The sequence below is a fragment of the Lethenteron reissneri genome, chromosome 19, assembly GCF_015708825.2.
Source record: "Lethenteron reissneri isolate LAM-NWPU_2019-01 chromosome 19, ASM1570882v1, whole genome shotgun sequence".
Classification (NCBI taxonomy): domain Eukaryota; kingdom Metazoa; phylum Chordata; class Hyperoartia; order Petromyzontiformes; family Petromyzontidae; genus Lethenteron; species Lethenteron reissneri.
In genome coordinates, this window is record NC_083797.1 from 4,406,347 (window position 1) to 4,430,910 (window position 24,564).

The window sequence follows — 24,564 nt, forward strand, 5'->3', positions numbered from 1 at the left end:
GGGGTGGTTGAGGGTGGGGGGGGTTGAGGGTTGGGGGTGGGGTTGAGGGTGGGGGGGTTGAGAGTGGGAAGTTTGAGGGTGGGGGTATTGAGGGTGGGGGGGGTTGAGGGTGGGGGGTTGAGGGTGGGGTGGTTGAGGGTGGGGGGGGTTGAGGGTTGGGGGTGGGGGTTGAGGGTGGGGGGGTTGAGAGTGGGAAGTTTGAGGGTGGGGGTATTGAGGGTGGGGGGGGTTGAGGGTGGTTGAGGGTGGTTGAGGGTGGGGGGGTTGAGGGTGGGGGGTTAGGGTGGGGGGGTGAGGGTGGGGGGTTGAGAGTGGGGGGTTTAGGTTGGGGGGGGTTGAGGGTGGGGGGGTGACGTAATGCTTATCTCGTGCCGTGACGTCACCACTACCGTTAGTTCCGCTCGCCGCCGCTCTGCTTGTGTATCACTCCGCGAGGGGAGTGGAGGGGTTCGCGTAGCGCTTCTCTCCGTTGTTATAAATAATTCCAATTCTCTCTGTAAGTTAAACTTTAAACGTCGTCCAGCCATGTCTTTCAAGTCGCCCTTCCGTTACCAGTTCTACTCCACCAGCTGCTGCGTCTGTTTCCACGTCCGCACGGGCGCGATGCTGCTCGGCGGCGCCTACGCGGTGAGGACGCCGACGTCGTTGTCGGCTCGCGGGGGGTGGGGGGGGTGAGGCCCGGGGTGGGCATCAGGCAAGGCCGTAGGCTTCACCGACGTCGAGTTAGGCCGCGCTCTTGCGCACTTCAATGCGATTAAGCGAATAGATGGCACTGAAAAAGAACACGATAATTGATTGTAAATGTTTTGTGGATTTGCTCTCTGTGCTGTGCTAGTAACGAATTGGCATGTTTTGTTTTACGTGACAAACCTTACTAATTGGCTGGGTCGGGTGGTGGTGGGTTTAACGACACACACGTTTACGCGATCTCATCCAAAACAACAACAACCTGTGTTGTGGAATTGTAATCGCGTCGTGTTTTTGTAAGCTGCGTGAGTGTCGGGGTTGTTTATGACGCCGGTTTAAAGCGTCGTTAATGACGAAAAAGTGTATGCTTAAGTTTAGTTTAAAAAATTAAAATTGTTCTACCGATAACGAGGAGATGGAGCGATGAAATCGATCATTGAAGGCGCCAGGTGGATGGGTGGCTTTGGGGGCGATCCTTCATCCAGCAGTGGAGTGATTGTCATCAAGGGCTCCTGATGTGGAACCTCCTTGCCTTGCCTTGCTGCCACGACGTCTCTTAAACTTTAGAGTGTCTATTATCACACGGTAGCAATGTCAACATCGTGGCTTACAGTTGATTTGTTTTAATCAATAATCGTAGCTGGATATAAGAACACCCATTGAGAGTGATGTTTATATCAGAAGTTGCCCTTGGCCTACTAGCAATGTAAGGTTGTGCGCTGTATTGCTTATATCAGACCTGTGCTTATACTAGGAGTATTTACAATCAGCTTCTGTAGAGTTTTTTAAAAAAAAATTCTGAATGGTGCAGATCTGCAAAGCCCTAGGCGTTTAGCTTCAAGATAACAGCTGTCCGTTTCGTGTACAATAGTCTTTTTAAGGAGAGAATGACTTGACAAACTTAACTATTTAAACTATTTTGTATTTTACCAGGTAAGGCCCACTGAGCTATGTAGCTCTTTTTAAAAAGCGACCTCGCCACAAATGATAGCTCAACGAAGTGGCTGATGAAGTGGAAATGTATAGCAGCCAAATACTCTAAACGCGTGTTTTCTAAATGCGGAGGGAAAACCTGGAGGACCCGGAGAAAAATCCACACAACCACGGGGGGAGAAACACGCACACTCCAAATATACATACTCTTTACATAGTCACGAAAACTTCAAATCTAGAATCCACATATACAGCAGGAGTCGGGGTAGAACCCACGACCTCCTGTATACCAGGCGAGGTAGTTAACATCTCGCCACTGTGATGATGATGAGAGAGAGAAACACGCAAACTCCAAATATACAGCAGGCGTCGGGGTAGAACTCACGACCTCCTGTATACCAGGCGAGGTAGTTAACATCTCGCCACTGTGATGATGATGAGAGAGAGAAACACGCAAACTCCAAATATACAGCAGGCGTCGGGGTAGAACTCACGACCTCCTGTATACCAGGCGAGGTAGTTAACATCTCGCCACTGTGATGATGATGAGATAGAGAAACACGCAAACTCCAAATATACAGCAGGCGTCAGGGTCGAACTCACGACCGCCTGTATACCAGGCGAGGTAGTTAACATCTCGCCACTGTGATGATGATGAGATAGAGAAACACGCAAACTACAAATATACAGCAGGCGTCAGGGTAGAACTCACGACCTCCTGTATACCAGGCGAGGTAGTTAATGTCGCCACCGTGGCATAATGTGGAACTAGAGGTAGCTTTAGACACCCACTTCACTCGAGGGTTCCCCAATCTTCAGGCCTCGGGACCCACAGCGCTCCGTCTTTCCGTGTTTGCCAATTTATCCCCCCCCCCTCCTCCATTCAAATACAGTACAAATTTAACTCGTTGCACGCTGCACGCGCCCGATTATTGTTAAACACGTTCCTCCCACGTGACGCGACAAGAAATTCGCGTTAATAAAGCCGATTCAAATTAAGATTGCGGTGTGCGCCTAGGCGCATGTGTTACATGATTAGCACGGCTGGGCTACGTAAGGTGTGAAAGAAGTTTAACAAAGATAAAGATTCCCCGTAAAGCCTGAACAGATTGTTGGGGAAAGCGCTGTTAGCGGGCACCTATGAAGGCCGGCACGGTACACGAAGGGGTGGGTGGCCAACACCACACCCGGCCGCCTTTGTCTCCCTATTGTCGATGTATACACACCGCACCAGGTGAGCATTTGAGGCTGAGTCGACCTCGGGGAGGCCCAGGACCGGTTCAGATAATTAATCGTCACTGGTGTTGGCCGTGAGCGGGAATCGACCTCTGGATGCCGGGTTCGTAGGGCAGCGCGCTTATCGCTACACCACCGCTCCCCATTAACACAGAACAACACACAGTACATCACAAAGTACATCACACAGTACATTAACATACACGTGACGCAGACGGTGTTAATTGCGTGGACTAGTATCTTATACCGTCGTAGGGAGGAGCTGGTGTTTCTAGATTGATGAGTGTTCACAGGCAGAAAAGTACAGCGGTTGTGTTCTGTTACAAAACAACAATTTGTGTGCTTTCATGGTGGTGGGGCACAACGCGTTTTGTAGTTTACATGATGACGTTCTTGTGTACACGGATGTTAATCTTCACTTGTAAACTTGTACGACTTAGGTTATTAGGAAAGTTGATTTAATTGGTTTGTATACAAACTTGAACTTGGGTTACAATGGATTGGTAAGACTGTTAGGTGACAATAATTGATTCTGACGACGTGATTACTTTTGTTCGGTAAATCCACCCAACACTTAGTTTAAAAATTAGAAAAAGAAAGCATTGCAGCTCATACAGCTTTATAATAAATTCACATCACCCACCATTGCCATTGTGAGTGCACTTTGTGGCAAGCACAAATATCATTTCATAATTATTAAACACGCTCCTTAACCCCACTTGCCTTGGTGCTGTACCCTCCTTGAATCCCACTATATATTAGTGAAGTCTCCAGAACGCTGTGGACCACATACAAAATAAACATTATTAAGTGTCATTATTGGTATGTATATTTCCAGGCTTTAATTTAGTATGTAATATGTTTCCTGCACTGTCGAGCATGTCTTATGTTTTGACAAACATATCCGCTTAAACGTAACAACAACAAAAAAATGTGGTGACATGGTGCAATTCATGTTGACCAAAACAAATTAGGAAGTATAAACATCTGCCGTGGAGATAACAGATTGGAAAAAAATACAATTACAATTGCCAGCCCTTTTGCCCAACCCACTGTTGGATGAAGGTCTTCCGCCAGACTTGCTGTGTCCGTCCTGAGAGTTTAACTTTGATCAAAATCCCTGCTGGTCAGAGCTGGTTGGTAAAGACAAGCGGGTGGGATGGTGAGACGCTTGCCACTGCTGTGGTTTCCAGCCTCGGTATTCATCAGTTTGCTGAGAATTGTACCAGCCACTGCGCCACCCGTTCCACCGTGAAACACAATAATGTGAATGTGTCGTGGGGTTTGTGTTATTGTTGTTGTGGGGAACTAAGTTCTGGGGCCTGAGTTTTCGAAACACCGACTGTCGTCCCAATCTTGTTCCTTTTTCTCTCTCCAGCTGATGTATTTGGTGATGGCGTCATTTCTCGCGGCTGCCACCATCAGCCCCGATGAGGTAGCAGAGTTCGCACACAAGTACGACCTTCCCAACAGCTACTACTCAAACATGTCCGACGGCGTCGGTAAGCTTGGTGTCAGCAGTCTCTGTCGGTGTCATTTCCATGTTTGCATTCGCCCCTTTATGCAGATGGGTTTCGGTCGTGTGACTGCAATTTAGGAATTCCATGTTAAGTCGCTCGGCCAAGTTAAAAATAAACTCTGTATGTATTACCGTTCCTGTTTTCTTTATAACCAGATTAGTGGGATCCTTCCGCCGGTACAGATCACATTGCATTTTACGTCTTCTGTTACTTCTATTTTTATTGTACCAGGTAAACGCCCACTGAGCTATGTAGCTCTTTGTCAGAAGCTACCTGGTCACAAATGACAGCTCAAGGAAGTGGCTTATTCATGTGGGAATTTATAGCAGGTTTTTCTAAACGCACGTTTTTTAAATGTGGAGGTGAAAAATCGGAGGACCCCGATAGAAATCCACGCGACCATGGGGAGAACACGCAAACTCCAAATATACAGGTGTCAGGGTCGGGATCGAACCCACGACTGCCTGCAGAATAGGCGAGGGAGTTATCGTCTCCCCACCGTGGCACACGATTAGGATTTACTGTACAGTACATATGCATGCTAAGTAGCCTAAGCTGATATCAGGAGCATTTCCAAATATATTCTATTGCTGACTATTTAGCACTAATCTTTTTTGAATGCAGCAGAATAAATCCTGCGACTTTATCACGGAATGATTATACATGTTATATTTGTGTGAATACATAAATTACATATTCTTTGGGTCTTTCGGTAAAGCCACGTAGATGGGTTCAAAGAAAATAAGAAAAAATAACAAAAAACTACGACGTTTCGATCGCAACACAAGCGTTTGTCATCAGGATTTGATGCAATCGAAATGTCGTAGTTTTTTGTTATTTTTTGTTATTTTCTTAGAACCTATCTACGTGACTTTACCTAAAGACCCAAAGAATATGAATTCATGCGGTCACAAAAGCTTAACGTAAAGATTTACATAAATTACAGTTTGTTTATTTTTTTAAGATCGTGTATCATGAGCTATTTCGGTGGATGACTAAGCAAAGCGTTCAAGTTGAATTCCTACCCCAATCCAATGTCATGCAACGTATGTTCTATGTGTAAAACTATTGGATGAGGGCCTCCCCATGCCATGTGGGTCATTTGACCATACTTCACAAAGTTGGTTCATGTGTCTTCTTGGTTCTTTCGGTAAAGTCACGTAGAATGTAAATAATAAAATAATAATAAATCATTAAATAATTATCACGACGTGAAAGAACCAAGAAGATGAATCCCTGCAGTCACGAAAGCTTTAAATCGAAATTTGGTTCATGTGGTTAGTTACCATGGGAGCATAGCTGTGAGAGCATATAAATACAGTACAACAATGGATTTGGTGTCCTGTATTTATGTAGCACTGCCCTGCAGTTGCTTTTACCAACCTGGCATGCGCATGGTGGTCACCCACGCAAGCACTGTCTTCTCGACTTCTGAGATCGGATGAGGTCAGGTGCATTTTAGCTAATATGGTCACAGGAATCGTCTTGAGAGTGAAATAATTGTTGTGGTATGGTGTTCTGTCTGATGAATTATGCTTTTGCTTACAGACAGCTCCATTGCTATGGTGATATCTCTGCTGATGATGATAATGAGTGGGATGCTGGTCTACGGGTCGTTCAAAGTACGTCCATGTGTTAATTACATATCTCATGTATTTGTCATTGAGTGCATGCAATGGTTATTTGTAGACACGGTCAAACTTAAAAATAAGCCACTGAATAAATCGTACATAAACGTAATCGACCAATGCAACCTGTGCGTACATGCTTTTCACTTTTAAAGTCATATTTTGTTTTCAGTAGATTTTACCTGAATCGAAGATACTGGTTATGGAAATGATATAAAGTAGTGTTTGTTGATGTAGGATGTTGTAGGAGCCAGCTCTGGTGTGAAGCAGTTGAGTGACCATGGCCACATCTTTTCTTTCTGTTCCCAGCATCGCAGTGGCCTTCTCATCCCATTCTTCTGCTATCAGCTTTTCGATTTTGCTCTCACCTGCCTTGTGGCTGTGGGATTCCTCACCTACCTGCCCAAGTTCAAGGACTACGTGGACCAGCTGGTAATTGATTGAACATTACATCACGCGAACTCCGGTCACCCTCACAGCAGCGGCTTTTGGCTGGCCATCGAACAAAGACGGTCGCTGCATCGCACAGTTTCAGATGCGCTTCTGCGGCCGTCTGGAACGCTTTTCCGTTGGGTTATTAGGAAGGCACTGGAGCTGTGCACTTTAAAATAATCTAGATTGAAAAACTCGTTTCTTTACAACTGCTTTTTGTGTTTAGTTTGTTGTTGTCCTTACCCCATACGTACCATGCAAAAGAAGTTCAACATACATACATCAGCCGTTCTACTGGAAACTCACCAGTGTAAGGATAAGGGTTTTCACGTGGATGGCACTTAAATGTTATAGCGATGGTTTAGTTGTGAGTGCACTACGCTTTGCATCCAGCGAACTCCATTTTATTTCCAGCCATGGCTGACAAGCAGTGGTGAGTGATATTTGAATCATTCATCGGGCACCCCCTTCACAACATAGGGCTGTAAAATGTTCTATATATATAAAAAGTATCACTACGAAAACTGAAAAAAATCTCCATAATGTAGCGATGGAGTTTCAGTAGGCCCGACTAAACATTGTGAGTGTTTTAATACTCACGATGGTATTGTAGCTGAGATAAACATAAGTAAAGGTAGTTCTTGCTCTGCAGTAATATTATACTTTATTTTGGAGTTTGTGTTTTATTTCCCTAAATTCTCCCAGGTAGATTAACACGTAGTAAGCTTTCGCGACCAATATCCATAACGAAGGTTTTTTTTTTGGGTTAGATCGCGTAAATATAGATGAGATGTGTCGTTAAACCTGCCACCACTCGACGCAGCCAATTTTTGTGTCACACGCGTGACGTCACTCCACATGCCACACCCCCCCCCCCCCCCCATCATTAATATTTATGAGCGGGTGTAATTTTACACTCGCGCAGAAGAAGGTCGAGCGGAAAGAAATGGTTTTTTTTGCAAATTCGCTTTAAGTTTCACATTTCTTTATTGAAAGTTAATCTAATAAATAATTCTACGCAGCAACAAAGTGGATTTGGTGTCTTTATTTATTTCTTCAGCACTTGCGACAAAAGGTAAGTCTAATGTATGCTTCTACATTATGGTAAAATAGACATTTCTCAGTGATTTTCCAGATATTGTATCGATTTCATGTTAATTTCAACCTCAGCGACCGAACACAGAAGAGAATAAAGTATCAGAGCAGTGAGTTTGAACAAATTGAGGGTCCGTTATATACAGTGCGACAGTGACATGAAGTGAGGTGTTTTATGCAAGAATCACTGCCGGTAATACAGTGCTACAGTGAAATGCAGCGAGGTTTTTGATGACGTACTTTTGTGCAACATTCACTGCCATTAAATTTACACAAGAAACAATTATACTCTGCTCAATTCTTTTTTCGTAAATATTACAGCTTCCGTCCTAGGACGGGCAAAAGGCTAGCTAGTAAGGTTTGTCCCAAGGTAGTGTGTGTCGGAAAGTGACGGACAATGAAATGCATTGATAACTGACAGTGTTTCTCTTCCACGGAACGTTTATTCACAACAATGGAAAGCCTTTTTTTTTCTACCACTCGTGGCTTTCACAGGACAGTGAAAAATGTCAGTGACTTAAACCGTCAGTGCGCACCTGTGGTTAACCGACCCGATTTTTCATGTTGTTTTGTTATCGTGTACTTCAGCCGAACTTCACGTACAAGGAGGACATTGAGAGCATGGATTCCACTTGGGTGGTGCTCATCTTTGTGCTGCTCTTCGCATTTGTCCTGTCGTTCAAGGTTGGTCAAACACACAGCTTGCGTGGGTGCTCACTGCATTGCGTGGCATTTACGTAAAAGAGGGGGGCGGGGGGGGGGTTCAGTGTTTCGTGTGGTTTCAAAATGTCCACCTTTATCCTAATTCCCGACGACCGCCGAACAATTAATATTCCACACACATGCGACGACCGCAAGAGTAGGTGCTAATTTTGCTGTGGTTTGTCATTGCAGGCTTACATGATCTGCTGCGTGTGGAACTGCTACAAGTACATTGTGAACAGGAACATCCCAGACATGACCGTCTTCACGGATCAGAACAACGAGGTACGGTTTACCCATTCATTTTAGTGTATCCGGACTCCCGTCATTGGTAAGTAATGTACAGTAAAACCTTGGATTGCGAGTAACTTTGTCTGCGAGTGTTTTGCAAGACGAGCAAAATTTTTAAATAAATATTAATTTGATAAACGAGCGAGGTCTTGCAATACGAGTAGTACGTGTATACGCTTTGCCAAGCGTCACGTGATCACAACTGATATACGAGTGCTTTGATGTACGAGTGCTTTGGATTACAAACACGTTTCCGGAACGAATTATGCTCGCAATCCAAGGTTTTACTGTAACCGAAATCATCATCCATTGGCGGAGAGTACTGGCCAGAAATTGAGTTAATCCCTTCCTGTTGCACTTCGCCATCCAAACTGGGGGATTTAAGTATTAGAACCGTTTCTGTGATTAGCCTCTGGCTCTGACCTTCACCCATTAATGCTTTGGAATTACCAGACAGAAGCACATCTGGTTCAATGTATTGATATTGACAAGAGCCCACTAAAACAAAGCAGAGTATTGGGAAAATAAACTTATTGTGTTTGTTGTATAACAGCATATTTGTTTTATAAGTATGTTTTTTCTTATTTCATTCATGGTTTAGCTGCTCCCAAATTGGGATTTCTATTCCAATGGCGAAGTCATTTGTGGTGTGTGAACGTAATGGTTCGGCCATCTGCTGATCGAGTCTGTGAAACGCCAGTGTAGCAATTTGTGATATCTAGTTCCAATCTTCATATCTCTTGGAGGGAGTGGTTGTGCATTGGCTAGCCCACTGCACTCTGCCACCTGTATTCGACCCCTGGACTCGGCTATCAGTATGCTTGCAGGTCAGAATCAGAATGTTCATATATACTGGAGGAATCCGATGAACGTTACAACCACAAACAATACAAAACATGATAGTGTAAAGTACGAGAAAGGTAAACAATCACACAAACACGTAAAAATGAAACAAAACCATCCCCATCCAACCAGACAAAGCCCACTGAGGTGTATTAACTTATTGTTCAAAGGCAGCCTGGCCACAAATGATAGCTCAACAAATTGGCTTATCACTTGAACATTTTTAGCAGCAAAATAATCTAAATAGTCTAAATGCATGTTTCTAAATGCGGAGCTTTTTTCGGACCGTACCTAGCCAGCCGTGTTAATCGGAGTAGTTGACGAGTGATATTCAAACCGGTCTTCGCAAATCCCCCTCCCCAACTCCTTTCATTAATCAGCACTGATGAGCACGGTGAAGCGCAGTTAAACAATCGCCATGAATACTCTTTGGTTCTTTCGGGAAAGCCACGTATAAAGATAAAATAAAAAAATAAATAATGGCATACGACGTTTGGATTGCAACACAAGCAATCATCATCAGGTATAAATGAAATAGCAACAAAAATCTAACCAGAAAACTATAGACAGACATATAAGCAGACAGATATCACCAAGATACATAGAGAGAGAGCAACACATAGGCACACAGAGAGAGAACGTCTCTGTGACGAGGCCTTAAATAGAGAGAGGGGGTGGGGGCGAAGAGAGGGAGGGGGTTAGAGAAACAATTAGCATGTCAATGGGTAGGACGACGGGTGGTAAAGCACGCAAGCTTGAAAATTAGGAGAACGGGAGAGAGACACATTAAATTAAATAACCTAGCAAAATATTGAAATGTAATGTAATGCAACACAGAGAGTCGGTCAACACACAATTAACGCATAGCCTGGTCGATTACATATTTCAAAGATTGCTAAGTTAGAAAGATTGCTAAGTTAGTTCAAAGATTGCTAAGTTAGTTAGGCAAAGCGGTATAATTTGTGAGTCAACATTTCTTGGTTTTGGCTTGACACCTGATTTGCAACGGTTAATTCGGAAAACCTGAATGCAACGCTTGTGTGGAAAGGGACCCGCACAGGGTACACAGAAAAAAATCCACTGGGGCCATCTTTTCCTCTAGAGTTTGTAAGCTTGCGGAATCTGAAACCAAGCACAGTTAAAACCACGCTCTCTATAAAGACGGAACGTAATGGGGGGAATAAGAGAAGCCTTGTCTTCGGTAGAGGCGAGCTGCCAATGGGTAATCCGTGTGACTAGGCAGTGGAGTGAGTTCGGAGGGGAATTCTCACGTTTCACGCCCCCCCCGCCGCCCCCATACTTGAGCTGGTGTTAGTGATGCCGAATCAGAGTCTGTGCTCTGTGCTACCAAACTCTTGCCTGTTTTCTACGACTTGGCGAGTGTGTGGGCAGCTGATATGCTTGGGGGCAAGCTACATTTGCAAACAGCTGCTGGCTTATCTGGCTTTACTTTTCACGTGCAAGTCAGCATTTTTATTTATTTATTTAAAGTTTTAATGAACTGTGAAAACCCCCTTTTTTTTAGGAAAATGAATAGTTTTTTTTTGTAAATGACAAGTTTAGATGGTGTAAAGAAATATCGTTAATATATATTAAGGCAATACAACAGTGTGCACTACCATATACAGTAGAACCCCCTCTTAACGACCACCCCCTGTTAACGACAGGCTGTTGTAGGTCCAGCAAATATTAATGAATGCATTGATTAACCGTGTTTATTTTAATATTATGTATATTATGTGTTTATAATGTTGTTAGTATCTTTATTTATTCATATCCTTTGTTTAAATATTATAACGTACGTCTTTTGGGTGAAAAATTGATGACTCGCGATGCTTATCGGACCAAATTAAGCCTTTGACGTGTATTTCCTAAACTTGCTTAACGAGTAAATCACTTAACAAACGGTTTTGCGGAACCAATTACTGTCGTTAAGAGGGGTTCTGCTGTATTTCAGGCCCAGCGCTATTAACTGTTGATTTATCGCTGTGTGTCGTGAGGGTTAGATGTGAGGGCGTTAACATGATCAGGAGCAGGCTTCTTTACCAGCCTCCGAACAATACTGACTCTCTGCAGGTATTTTAATAAGTAATAAAAAAAAATGTAAACACGCTTTTATGAAATGTACCCTACTAGTAATGGCAGAACTGCACGACTCCAGGAAGTAGCCCCGAAGCTTTCCATAACGTAAGGGGCCATGGTCAATTACAGCCAACGTCAGTTGACCGTGGACAATGAGACCCAAGCCGAAACATAACATCTAAAAAAATAATGTTTGATGATAGAATATATTATTGTCATCAGTATCACTTAAGTATACCAAGTTTTCAGTCGATACCACATTGGGAAGTGGGTTAAAATTGAGTTGCAAGATTTGAGGATACAACAACGACAACAACAACAGACGGAGTGAGTTAAAAGAAAGCGTGTAAAAAAGAGTCAGCGACTATGCAAGGTGGGGGGGGGGGGGGGGGGGGTTTGAAGGCTCGGCACTGCATCGCCTTACTCAGCCTAGCAAGGACGCTCTGGTAACCGCCTACGGGCTTTGTTCACCCCGATTTGTCTGTTGACTCGAGCCGTGACGATAATTTTACGTGGACGCACCTTGAGCCTCTCCTCGCTGCAGTTGTCACGCGACGCTGACCTTCGCTACTCTGCTGCTGTGCGTGGGGCGGGCTTGGCTAGCCCTTTGTCCTTTATCTGCTGTTGAGAAGCTTGGACATGTTTCCTTTTACTGGTTGGAACCTCCTGGTTCCACCAGCCCACAGGGGATTATTGTGTCCGTCCGTCTGTCGTGCATCCAAAAATAGGAGGGGTGGGGCTGGGTGGAGAGGGGAGGGTGGGGAGTGGCTGGGTGGGGAGGGAGGGGCTGGGTGGGGAGGGAGGGGAGGTGGGGAGGGGCTGGGCTGGGTATGGAGGGTGGGGCTGGGTGGGGAGGGAAGGGTGGGGAGGGTGGGGAGGGGCTGGGTGGGGGGGGAGGGGCTGGGTGGGGAGGGTGGGGCTGGGTGGGGTGGGGCTGGTCACCCCGTGGTGCCCTTATAAAACTCAACGTTTAACCTGCTCACGCCGGCTTGTGCCCACCCTCACAGTCGGCCATATTTGCGGAATACACCACGCCGCCGTTGACCCTGGCCATTGACCGAGCAACTCAACGTTCCTACCAGCTCCCTCCGAAGGAATGTGTTTTATATCATTTTTATATATCTTGTGCTTTTGTGTGCGGTTTTGATGAAGAGTGGCACAAGGTTTTCTTTGCATTGTAGTGCTCTTTAGTGCTGTTAATGTTCAGGAATTTTTCACATTCTCAACTTTGTTTTGTTCGTTTATCATCACATGTTACATATATCAAGGCCTGCGCCATACCACGGATATTGCAAAGCAACGGCGAGCTATTAGACTCGCGGGGGGATGACGGACACTCGCGGAAACAAGAAGGTCTTTGTGTTACTTTTTTGCATTGTATAGCAAAGAAAAAAAATATGAGGCATCTCCTTAAGCTTGAGCAACAAAATAATGCTATTTAGGGGAAATGTTTATTAAGTCCTACGTTTGTGTTGTAATACTGTCGTACTTTACTGCGCACGTGAAAATTAAAGCTTCGTGCACGGAAGTGAATGCAGTTGAATGCATTCTAAGCAAAACGTGAATGCACAATCAGTGTATGTCGCCCGTGTAAACTTTGTACAGTTTCCTTGTTGAAAGTGGTTAGACGATAAGAGCTGAATTGTGACCGAATCAAACCAGAATGCACCTGGTCTCGTCACATGTCGGAAACTGACCACCACGCACGACCAGTTTGTGTCATGACAACCTTGGGGTCGTTTGGGGCGCAGCAGCAGACGGCAGTGCAGAAAATACATCCATTGCTGTACTGCGCTTCTACGCTCCAACGTCTCTGCTCCCCCCGCCTTCACCAACCCGCACTGAACAATGTGGTGTTGTACGGTCGAGTAACCCCAACAACCTTGCTTGGCATGGGGAGGCCCGCATCAAACAGTAGACTGGGGCAAGGGCTCGACATGTACGTTGGTCGGTCGGTGTTTAGTGTTTGGAAGGATGTGTTTTTTCGCTTAAAGTTCAGTTATATAAGTTTTATTTTAAGTTGAATTGACTGTTAGATTTTATACTCTTAGGTTTTTTTCGGTAAAGTCACGTAGGTAAAAAATGTAATTAAAAGTTAATAAAAGTAATAATGGAAATAAAATAATAAATCACGACATTTCGGAGGCAACACAAGTCTCCGTCATCAGGTGGGACATCACAGCTAAAATTACTAATGCAGTAAAATTACTGATGCAGTCATTTTAGCTGTGACGGTCCCACCTGATGACGAAGACTTGTGTTGCCTCCGAAACGTCGTGATTTATTATTTTATGTTATTTCCACTATTACTTTTATTAACTTTTAATTTAATTTTTTACCTATGCGACTTTACCAAAAAAACCTAAGAGTATGAATCCTTGCAGTCACGAAAGCTTCAAATCTAGAATGTTAGATTTTTTATTATACTCGTTTGACATTGTACACCATTTTTAACACGCCCGGGAGTGTGTCCACTATGGAGATGGAGCGATGAATCGGCTTGTTAAAGTGGCATGGCAAGGCCCTCATCAAGCAGCGGATTTTGCATGGCTGATGATGATGATAATGATTAATGCCGTGCGCGTGTGTATGCGTTCACAGTACCTGCTGCCTCCGTACGAGATGGTTGTGATGAAGATTCCACCCAAGGACGACGACCCTCCTCCGTACACTCCGGCTTAAGTAGCAGGGACCGGTCCCCGCGGCCTGCTGCTGGTGCAGTGAGCCAGCAAGCCCCAGCAACTCTAGCAAAGTGCCCATCGATTTCGCTTCCGTGTCTTGGCACGGAAGTTGCGAACCTCAGGCAAAAGGTTCATTGGGAGTGTCCTCTGAAGCAAAACAGAATTCATGACATCGGAAATATCTGGAGGTGGACTGCCGTGTGTGCTTGCAGGATGTTGCGTAAGAATTGCGTTGCGGTTGCCCCAAGGTGCAAGTGGTGTAACTGAATCCCTGAAATCTTCTTGGTTCTTTTCGGTAAAGTCACGTAGAAGGGAAATAATTAAATAATACGAATTTAACATAATAAAATAATTCTCACGACGTTTCGGCCACACCTGAGGACGGCTGCTTGCGTTGTGGCCGAAACATCAGTGAGAATTGTATTTTATTATGTTTTGTTTTTATTATTTCCCTTCTACATGACTTTAACGAAAGAACCAAGAAGATGAATCCCTTGCAGTTATGAAAGCTTTAAATCGGAATCCCTGAAACTTGAAGTGTAGGAGACACCCTGCGTATGGCATTTCTGGAACCCTTTGCCTCATGTTCGCAATCCCTATTGGAAGACAATCACCACATTCCTCGTAGATTATGTTTTTTTGCTGCTTTACATGCCGTAGGTAATCTTAATTGCTGTGTTATTTGGTTAAAATGTGTGTGCGTGACTCATATTTTCAAAGTGCAGAATATTTAACGGAGTTTTCGTTCGCTTTTTTTGCTGTGTGTGCATTGTTGTTAAGTTACTCTTTAAATTAAGTTTGAATTGACGATTTTTGTAGTCTGGCCCCAGGGGTACACAATATATCGATTGTAATCTTAATTTTAATACGTGCTTTTTGTTTGCTTCTAGTAGCGTGTGACTTCAAAACGGTTATATTGTGTGCTCCATACCTTTATTTACAAGTTAAAATGTTCCAAGTTTCACAGGTTACTCATGCAAGGAATGTGACTTTAGAGAAAAGTATATCTTGTGGTAAGCGATGAAGGAAGATTTATAAAAATGAAGAGATCTACATCCAGTAAATATATTTAAATAACTGCTGTCTTCAAGGACTGAGAGCCATGGCAAATTAGTTTCTCCTAATTAGCCATGTCCACTCCTTCAGATGTCTATTTTCCTAGGATATTTGTATCGTGTTTGCAGGACTTAACAGTATAAGTATGTTTTACCATACATGGAAGAGGCTTAAACTAATTTTCGTCTTTCGTTCAAGGTAGGCGCATTGCTGGCACCATAACGTTTTGTGGCTGTATTGTGATGTTTCAATGTGTTTCCATCCCTCGCCCCCGTTAGTGATCCATATCTTTAAAGTGTGTAACGTAGCCGATGCTGTATCCATTCCATGCACATTTTCTTTACAGTCGCTCCCAAGAAGGGGTTGTTCTATTCAATTGCAGTCATCGCTAGTTTAAAAACTTGGGACGGATCGTTGCAATATTTTCCTTGTGGCCGTGTGGAATTGCAATGTTTTGTTGCATGCTTTGCCATACGCAAAGGATATCTTTTAATTTAATGCCCAGTTTTGAAAACACCACCGCTATTGTTTATAAACTGCGATTACTGATATGCATATAGAGACTGCACATGACGGTAAATTAAATGTGTTATTTTTTGTTAGCATTTTCAGGAATCTTAAGTCACTATAATAAATATAATTTGTATGATTGTCCAACTCGTGTGTGGTTTTTCATGGTTCATTATAACACATTCCTGCGGAGGGAGCTGGTAGGAACGTTGGGTTGCTCGGTCAATGGCCAGGGTCAACGGCGGCGTGGTGTATTCCGCAAATATGCCCGACTGTGAGCGCGGGCACAAGCCGGCGTGAGTAGGTTAAACGTTGAGTTTTGTAAGGGCACCACGGGGTGACCAGCCCCTCCCCACCCTCCTCTCCCCACCCAGCATCACCGTCCCCACCAAGCCCCCTTCCCACCCTCCCCACCCAGCCCCTCTCCACCCTCCACACCCAGCCCCACCCTCCTCACCCAGCCCCTCCCTGCACGACGGACACAATCCCCTGTGGGCTGGTGTAACCAGGAGGTTCCTACCAGTATAAGATCTGTAAATGTTCAATAGTTGTCTGGAATATTTCATGAATGTTATAGGCTGTGGGTCGGGTGTGGGCAGTAGAGGTCAGTACAGCGATATGCATTGTTGTACAGTACTGAAGTGCTATGCTCAATTGTCTATGCTCCACCTTTACTGTGCACTGATGATCAGTGTTGCCAATTATGGCCAAATAATCCCCACAACATGCACGACATGGGAAACCCCTTATCCAGCAGTGGGTTGATAATGACTACATATACAGTCACAACAAAAACAATCCAGCCATTTTGTTAATTCTAGATTTGAAGCTTTCGTGACTGCAAGGATTCATACTCTTAGTTTTTTTGGTAAAGTCACGTGGGTAAAAAATTAAATTAATATTAATAAAAGTAATAATAGAAATAAAATAATAAAAAATCACGACGTTTCGGAGACAACAGAAGTCTCCGTCATCAGGTGGGACCGTCACAGCCAGATTTGCTGCATCAAGTGAGGCAGGGATTCCAAGATGCAAGTTCTTAAATACAAGTTAAGGGGGAGGAGAGGAGGGGGGAGCTTATCAATGTGGTAGCCAATGAATGGAACGTATTGGGAGGGGGGGGGGCTAAAAAAAGTTTTAATCAACAATGGATAAAGGCCTTCCAACATCATGTTGAGCATGGGCTGGTGGGGGTGACCTTACATCCCCATACACATTGGTCGGTGAAGGGGGGCGGGATGAGTTCTGATATCATACGATACTCATGTTGGCTTTGGCTTGGAATTCAATTTGGCTCTGGGTCGTTGGCTTAAGTTTTAAACGGATCTGTTGAGATTATTTTAAAGGTATATATTTGTACGCAAGTCACTGGTGAAGTGTGCTGGGAAGCTGTATTTATTTACATTGGCCCAACACTCGGCTCTTTGGCCCGCACTTTATTTTGTGTCCGGAGTCGTGTGGTTTTTTTTAATTTGTATCGGAGTTCATCGTGACGGGTGCCATGACGTCTCGTGGTATTTCGTGTTATTTTCTGTTAAGACTCTAAACAGGTTTGTATTACACACTTTAATCGGTTGCCAAGCCCCTGAAGGTATGCTTCGCCAAGCAAAACAATGCTCTTAGCGATTAAATGATTGGCATTGTAAATATAGGGCCCAGACAGACGCCAGGGAGGCTTACTGTTGAGATTTTTCGTAATGCCTTCGAGGACAAAAAAATAGCTTTTTAGCTTCAACCATTTCCAACCATGTGCTCCGAATTGCAAAACAAGTGTGGAAAATTTACACAACAGGACCACTTCAGATGGTGCGTCCGTGGTGCATAAGGAAGACGTGGAGCAATGCGTAGAGCGGTGGTTCTTAACCTGGAGTGCACACACCTTTGGGGGAAGCGAGATGCCCTTTGTGGGCGTGCGAGACGTGGGCAGATTTCTTTTAGAAGGGAAATCGTCGAAACAAATTCAGCACGGCCGTGTAAACACAACTACTTTGTTTAATCAAACTTATGCATTTATGAACGTACATTTTTTACGATTGAGAACCAGTGAAGGTGAACAATCACTGGCGTATGAAATGAATGTGCCATGTTACAAGGTACTGCAGTTGTATTCGTGTATGCCTGTACAGCCCTTTAGTTAATCCACTGCTGGATAATGATTTTAGGGGCCGTCCATAAATGACATCACGCACCTGAGAGGGGGGGGGGGAGGTCAGACATTTGTGACGAGGGGGGGGGGGTTGAGAAATGTGAGGTCACATCAAAATGCGTAACTTTAAATAAGTGCAGCGCCACATTAAATACGCACTACAATGACAATAGTTTAAAGCGATTTGAAGCATGTTTTATTTTGGGGGGGGGGGGGCAGAACATATTTGAGGGGGGTCTGACTTTTTGTGAAGCCGTGTGCCGATGGGGGGGGGGGGGGTCAAAAATCGTCCAAAATCGCGTGAGGTCATTTATGGACGGCCCCTTAGCCCGCATGGTGTGGTTAGTGGACACTGATTATACATCGCCACGCTGGTTAAAGGTGGGGGATAATCGATGTGGGAGCATATAAGTAGAGTGCAATAATGGATGTGCGTGGCTGGCCAATGCCCAATGCAGCTGTTCGTATATGCGCTGCTGCACTGTCGACCCACGTGTTTAACTTCTGTACGTGTGTTCTATGCTTCATCAGTATCCAGTTCGTAACCTTCACCCGCTCTACAACCAGCTTTGGTGTCACACTTCACGTGAGACAATGTACTTGCTTGGTTCGCTGGTGATGTGAATCTTATGCAGGACTTGTAAGTAGGTTGACCCTGCCCTGTGAGTGAACCCAATGTTGCCCCGTGTCATCGGATCTTGGGGACGCAATTTCAAATACGCCGACTTTGGAGTTTTCTAAGTCATTTGTGAGAAATCTTTTTTTTTTGTGGAGCTCTTCTAACAATAGCCCGTCAGCTATTCTAACAAGATCAGTCACTCACCCAATCGCCATCATCTTTGCGTATTATATGCAGTTCAATATTCAATAAAACAAAAGTCCTATTTAATCACGTGTTTCAATGTCACGTCTGAGATTTACAATGAAAAGACATACGAACACGTGACTCGGGGGAACAAACAGAAATTAGAGGCAGCATATTGACTGCAAGGGGAAAATAAGTGAGGGATGATGGTGGGCGGCTGGGTTGGAGGAGGAATAAAGGAATCCCTTCACTGCGTCACATTTGGCAGCGCCGGGCTCAGCCGTGCAGGTTGGGTCGCCTTGGATTTCACAGAGCGAGCAGCGGGCGTTTCTGGACTCCTTCGGAAACGAGCATCGCCTGGAGCCAATCGACCGTCGGAGTGCGTCTCTCTGTCTCTCTCTCTCTCGCTCTCTTGCCTTACCCAGAGCTGTAAGGGTCCGCGCGTTCATAGTCGTGTACACACACAAAGAACAACAACTCACGCGAGTTCACGTTGTGGGGGACACGTATTATTTGTTGTCTTTCAGCACCCACGCCTGTCTGGACAGCGACGTAGACGCGACGGGGTGAAGTTTAAAACACCGTCCACCAAATGCGGACCGCATCTCAAGTCGCTTTGAGGTTGTAGGGAAGACGTGCACTTCTCGGGCGTTTGAAGAAGAGAGGGGTTAAAAACACCCAACGTTAAGCAGGGACGGAGAGTAAGAATGCTGCAGGCCAAATAGGGGAGTCGAGACGATGTTATGGTAGACTTGCAACAGAATACGTTAAAGGTCTCACACCTGGACCTAAACACGATGAGAGCCTCAGCAGTGCGGACAGTCAGAGGAAGGAAATTCTAGACTGTGGGCACAGCAGCGGAGGAAGGCAGCGGAAGGAGCCCTCTCCGAACCACTCAATCGGGCCACACACACACAAACCCGTTAGTGACTTGCAAAGCGTGTAGACGATCGTCAACTTGCCTTTAGAACACGAAACACGGCCCCGGGGATGTGGCTGCGATGCCTTCACAGATGGAGTGACGAGTCCGCCTGCATCCACGGACTATAACCGGGACCGAATGTCCGCTTTCCCAAACAGGAGCGCGTATTTTTAAATCCTTTATTAAATCCTTTAGATTAAGTTCGCTTGCTTGCTTGCTTGCTTGCGTGCTTGCTTGCTTACGACCGTGCAAATCTTTCGGTCGTTTTTTAACCCACTTCCCGTGATCCAATCGAGCTGACATTTTGCACACAGACTCGTTGTGCGAGACAATTAATGTTCGTGAAAATGTTTTTCCAAACTTTTACACTGTTTAGGGAAAACAAATTAAATATTTAATTACCAATTGCTTAATACTGGCAGACAATCATCTGACCCATAGGTGGCAGCCATCTCAAGCCAGAGGACGAGAGGACTCTAGCCGCCACGCATATAAAGGATTTATAGTGAAAAACTTTGTTTTTACTGGTTATACTTATATTAAGTTCGCTTGCTTGCGTGCTTGCTTGCTTGCTTACGACCGTGCAAACCTTTCGGTCGTTTTTTAACCCACTTCCCGTGATCCAATAGAGCTGACATTTTGCACACAGACTCGTTGTGCGAGACAATTAATGTTCGTGAAATTTTTTTTCCAAAATTTTACACTGTTTAGGGAAAACAAATTAAATATTTAATTACCAATTGTTTAATACTGCAGACAATCATCTGACCCATAGGTGGCAGCCATCTCAAGCCAGAGGACGAGAGGACTCTAGCCGCCACGCATATAAAGGATTTAGAGTGAAAAACTTTGTTTTTACGGGTTATACTTATTAAATCCTTTATATTAAGTTCGCTTGCTTGCTTACGACCGTGCAAATCTTTCGGTCGTTTTTTAACCCACTTCCTGTGATGCAATCGAACTGACATTTTCCACACAGACTCGTTGTGCGTGACAATTAATGTTCGTGAAAATTTTAGTTCCAAATTTTACACTTTTTAGGACAAAAATATATTTAATTGCCAATTGCTTAATGGTGCAATGCAATAATCTGACCCATAGGTGGCAGCCATCTCAAGCCAGAGGACGAGAGGACTCTAGCCGCCACGCATATAAAGGATTTATAGTGAAAAACTTTGTTTTTACGGGTTAATTTTTTCTCACCCAGCTCTCGCGTCTTGTGGAGCGCCCTCCGAGTGCTCCTGCTGGGCGCAGCCCTACAATGCCTGCAGGGGACGCTCACAACAACGGGACGCTCACAACAACGAGCGGAACGCCGGGCGTATAAAATGAAGCAAGTTGGCACAGTAGGGGTTACAGCTGTTGGTACATTTGCCAGTCATCTCAACCGGCCAACCCATGGCACCTGCTGGGTCTGTCCCGTGACCTCCTGTCAGCAGCGAGCTTTCGACAATTCATGTGGCCAAGTGTCCACCTGCAGTTGCCGCTGCTGTACAGCAGTCGGCGCTGTATCACTACACAAGTGCAGCAAAGTGACTTGTGGCGTGTCGGTGCGGGTTGACGTGGGCCCTGGTGGCAAGGAATGAAACGGAAGGCCCTGTCCAATTCCCCGCTCCCTCCCTTTGTTGTCTGGTGCTTGAACCCCCACGCCACCAGCCCATCGACCCCGGTGCAGTCGCACCGCCTGCACCCTGGATAGCTACGCCACTGGATGTAACGGCCCCTCTTGTGGGAGTGGTTGGTACTCGATCTAGACACGTGCCATGCATGGCGAGTCGTGCTGCTGCTGCCCTCAAAGCCAGATGTGAAAAATTGGGGCACATTCTTTGACTTTTATTTTAAAACAAAAAGATGGCATAAAAAATACATTCAAATTACTGGCATATTAATGTAATGTAGATACAAATTATCAAGTAATTGTGTCTCGTGTAACTAACCTCAATTCTTTTGAGGTGTTTCATTGAAATAACAATTACAACTTACAAATGTAAATGACATTACATATTTGCGTTACACGTCACGTACGTCACTGCCCATCTCCACGTGTCTAAAAATCAAGAAGCAATGAAAATAGATTGACACCACGAGCCCCAAGCACGCTGTGTGCAGTCCTTCAAAATGTGAAGGGTCAAGACCTCGGCTGCCAAACGACCAAGATACCCACCCCATCTCCCCGGCTCCGTGTGAGCGGGCGGCAGCTGATTTCGTTTCACAATACGGAAGACAGAGATGCATTGCGGTGGTGCTTGCAACGGTTCAAGAACATTGGCCAAAACGCGAGTTGGCGTTGCGTGGTGTTTTTTTTATTCGCAAGAATTCTGAGTGTGTCAGACGACGAGGCTAACGCCCAGGGGAAGCGTGCACTTTCACACTTCAGGGCACCACGGTGGCGAGATGCCAACTACCTTGCCTAATACGCATGGGTTCGATTGCAACCCTGACAGCGGTATATATTTGGAGTTTGCATGTTCTCCCCGTGGTCGCGTGGGTTTTTCCCCGGGTCATCCGGTTTTTCCCTTCACACTTAGAAACACGCTGATATATGTCCACATTGATAAGCCACTTCGTTGAGTTATTATTGTGGCCAGTGGGCCTTCCCTGGTAAAATGAAAAAATAGTTTATAGTTTAGTTTTAAAAGAGAGTATTAGATCAATGGGTTTTACTTGGGGGAAAAACTTCTGATTCTGATAAGAGTGTCTATTTAGAGTTGTAGACTGAACCCTACGCCATGAGGCCCGATTTGAATAACATTTTAAAGTTGATTCCTAATGGAAGTTTTTAAACTGGCATAACTATAGTTGCCTTTTTATATACTGTATATATGATGTTGCTCTGCACATGACTCCGTTGCTTAGAGGATACAATCGGCTACATCCTCTACGTTGATCTGCGTTCACCATCTTCCCAGTAAACCATTGGAATCATTGTACCAACGTTGGGCCAACGTTCCGTGTTTACTAGGTTTGTAGTTAACGTTCTTGATTTTGCCCAGTTAGCTTTGAATAGTTTTTTTGGCTTTCAGTAGTCAATTAGATCATATCTGACGATGATGATGGGTAATGACAATCAAAACAACTTTCAGACCTTTGTTAGACCACTGCTTTGAGGAAGACGTCCCCACGCTGTGTAGACCACATGGGTTGTTTGACCATAACTTCACCAACGTGTAAATCCACAATCCTGTCCTCATTTTCTATCGAAGGAAAATGTACGATTCTCCACATGCGTTTCGACTATTTGGCTGCTATACATTTCCACATAGGCCAGTTCCGCAGGGCTATCATATGTGGCCAGGTCGCGTCTGAAAAAGAGCTACAGAGTTTACCTGTGTTGTGTTCTAAACTCGAGACGCGAGTTGGAGGTACTCGCTCTTTATTTCCGGCCTTCTCAGCCTTTGTGGATAACTCCATACTGGGTCGGGACAGTCAGCATGCTGCCAGACCCACGGCTTGCGGAGACGATCATCACCGCACCCCAGAGGTCGCAAACGGGTTTTGATTCCTTACCCGTACCCTACCCGAAATGAGTGACTAACGGTTACTCACCAGTGACTCACGGCCTACCCGTACCCGTACCCGGCCGCACCAGGTTCGCAAACGGCTACCCGAACCCGTAACCGGCCGGGTACGGGTAGCCGGGTATCGGGTAGGGTACGGGTATCGGGTACCCGGTTGCGACCTCTGCCGCACCCCCGACTCTGAGTCGGAGCTCGCCTTATACCTGCCCAGCGTGACCAGGCTCCGCCCTCGGCCCCTGCACCCCTCTGGATCCCCCAGGTTGCTCCGTGCCTTGCCCCGGGTGGAACTGGAAGAACGGGCTGTTACTACCCCCAATGCTGTTGTCGACCAATCTCCCAGCGGCACGCGCTCCAGTGACTCATTCCGCGTCACTACACTTGGTAAAATAAAAAAAGTAATAGTGGCAGGATTGACTTGCTTGGTGCAGATGCTGCCTGAATTTATTTTCAGGAGAAGATTAATTTCACAGGCCTGCATGGTGGAGTGCGATGGCATTTTCCCTCCCAATAGTACAGGAACTCAAGTCACCTGCAACTCAGATTTCATTACCCATGATTGTGGCAGGGTGTATAAATGTCTCAGCGATATAAACACATTCCTGTGGAGGGAGCTGGTAGGAACGTTGGGTTGTTCGGTCAATGGCCAGGGTCAACGGCTGCATGGTGTATTCCGCAAATATGCCCGACTGTGAGGGCGGGCACAAGTCGGCGTGAGTAGGTTAAACGTTGAGTTTTATAAGGGCACCACGGGGTGACCAGCCCCTCCCCACCCAGCCCCACCGTCCCGACCCAGCCCATCCCCACCCTCCCCTCCCCACCCAGCCCCTCCCTGCACGACAGACGGACGGACACAATAATCCCCTGTGAGCTGGTGTAACCAGGAGGTTCCTACCAGTATAATCAGCGTTGTCGGCTTGCCACCAGGGCCCCATGTTACACGGCAGCAGTGGAGGGCCACGCAGGCTGGGAGTGGCCCCGAGACCTTCCAAGCCGGGCGGGAGGCACGGACGGCCTCTCTCTGTAGCGGTGAGCGCTACGCTGCGCTACGAACCTGGCCCACCCGAGTTCGATTCCGGCTCACGGCCATGAACACCATGAAGTCACGTAGAAGGGAAATAATAAAATAATATTATTTTATTATTTCCCTTCTACGTGACTTTACCGAAAGAACCAAGAATATTAATCCATGCAGTCACGAACGCTTTAAATCGAAAAGACCGTGAACACCGTTGAAGATTATCTCAATCGGTCCTGGGCCTCCCCTAGGTCGACTTGGCCTCAAAGGAATACCTGCTGCGGTTGTGTAAATATTGCCCCCAGGGAGACAAAGGCGGCCGGGCGTGGTGCTGGCCACCCACCCCTTCGTGTGGCGTTCCGGCCTTCATAGGTGCTCGCTAACAGCACTTGTTCAAACAGTCTGTTAAAGGGTACACAGTGGATCGTTGTCTTTGTTTAATAATGTATTTATCCAGAAGTG

General features: G+C 45.5%; 1 protein-coding gene across 1 annotated transcript; it reads left to right on the forward strand.

Annotated features, from left to right (window-relative positions):
• The first annotated feature begins 400 nt into the window (after window positions 1-400).
• LAPTM4B (lysosomal protein transmembrane 4 beta) lies at window positions 401-15,843 on the forward strand. The gene is made up of 7 exons (XM_061554209.1): window positions 401-627; window positions 4,235-4,358; window positions 5,925-5,998; window positions 6,314-6,436; window positions 8,120-8,215; window positions 8,426-8,518; window positions 14,051-15,843. The coding sequence occupies exons 1-7, from the start codon at window positions 526-528 to the stop codon at window positions 14,129-14,131; spliced, it is 693 nt and encodes a 230-aa protein (XP_061410193.1). The 5' UTR covers window positions 401-525; the 3' UTR covers window positions 14,132-15,843.
• Window positions 15,844-24,564: the final 8,721 nt, after the last annotated feature.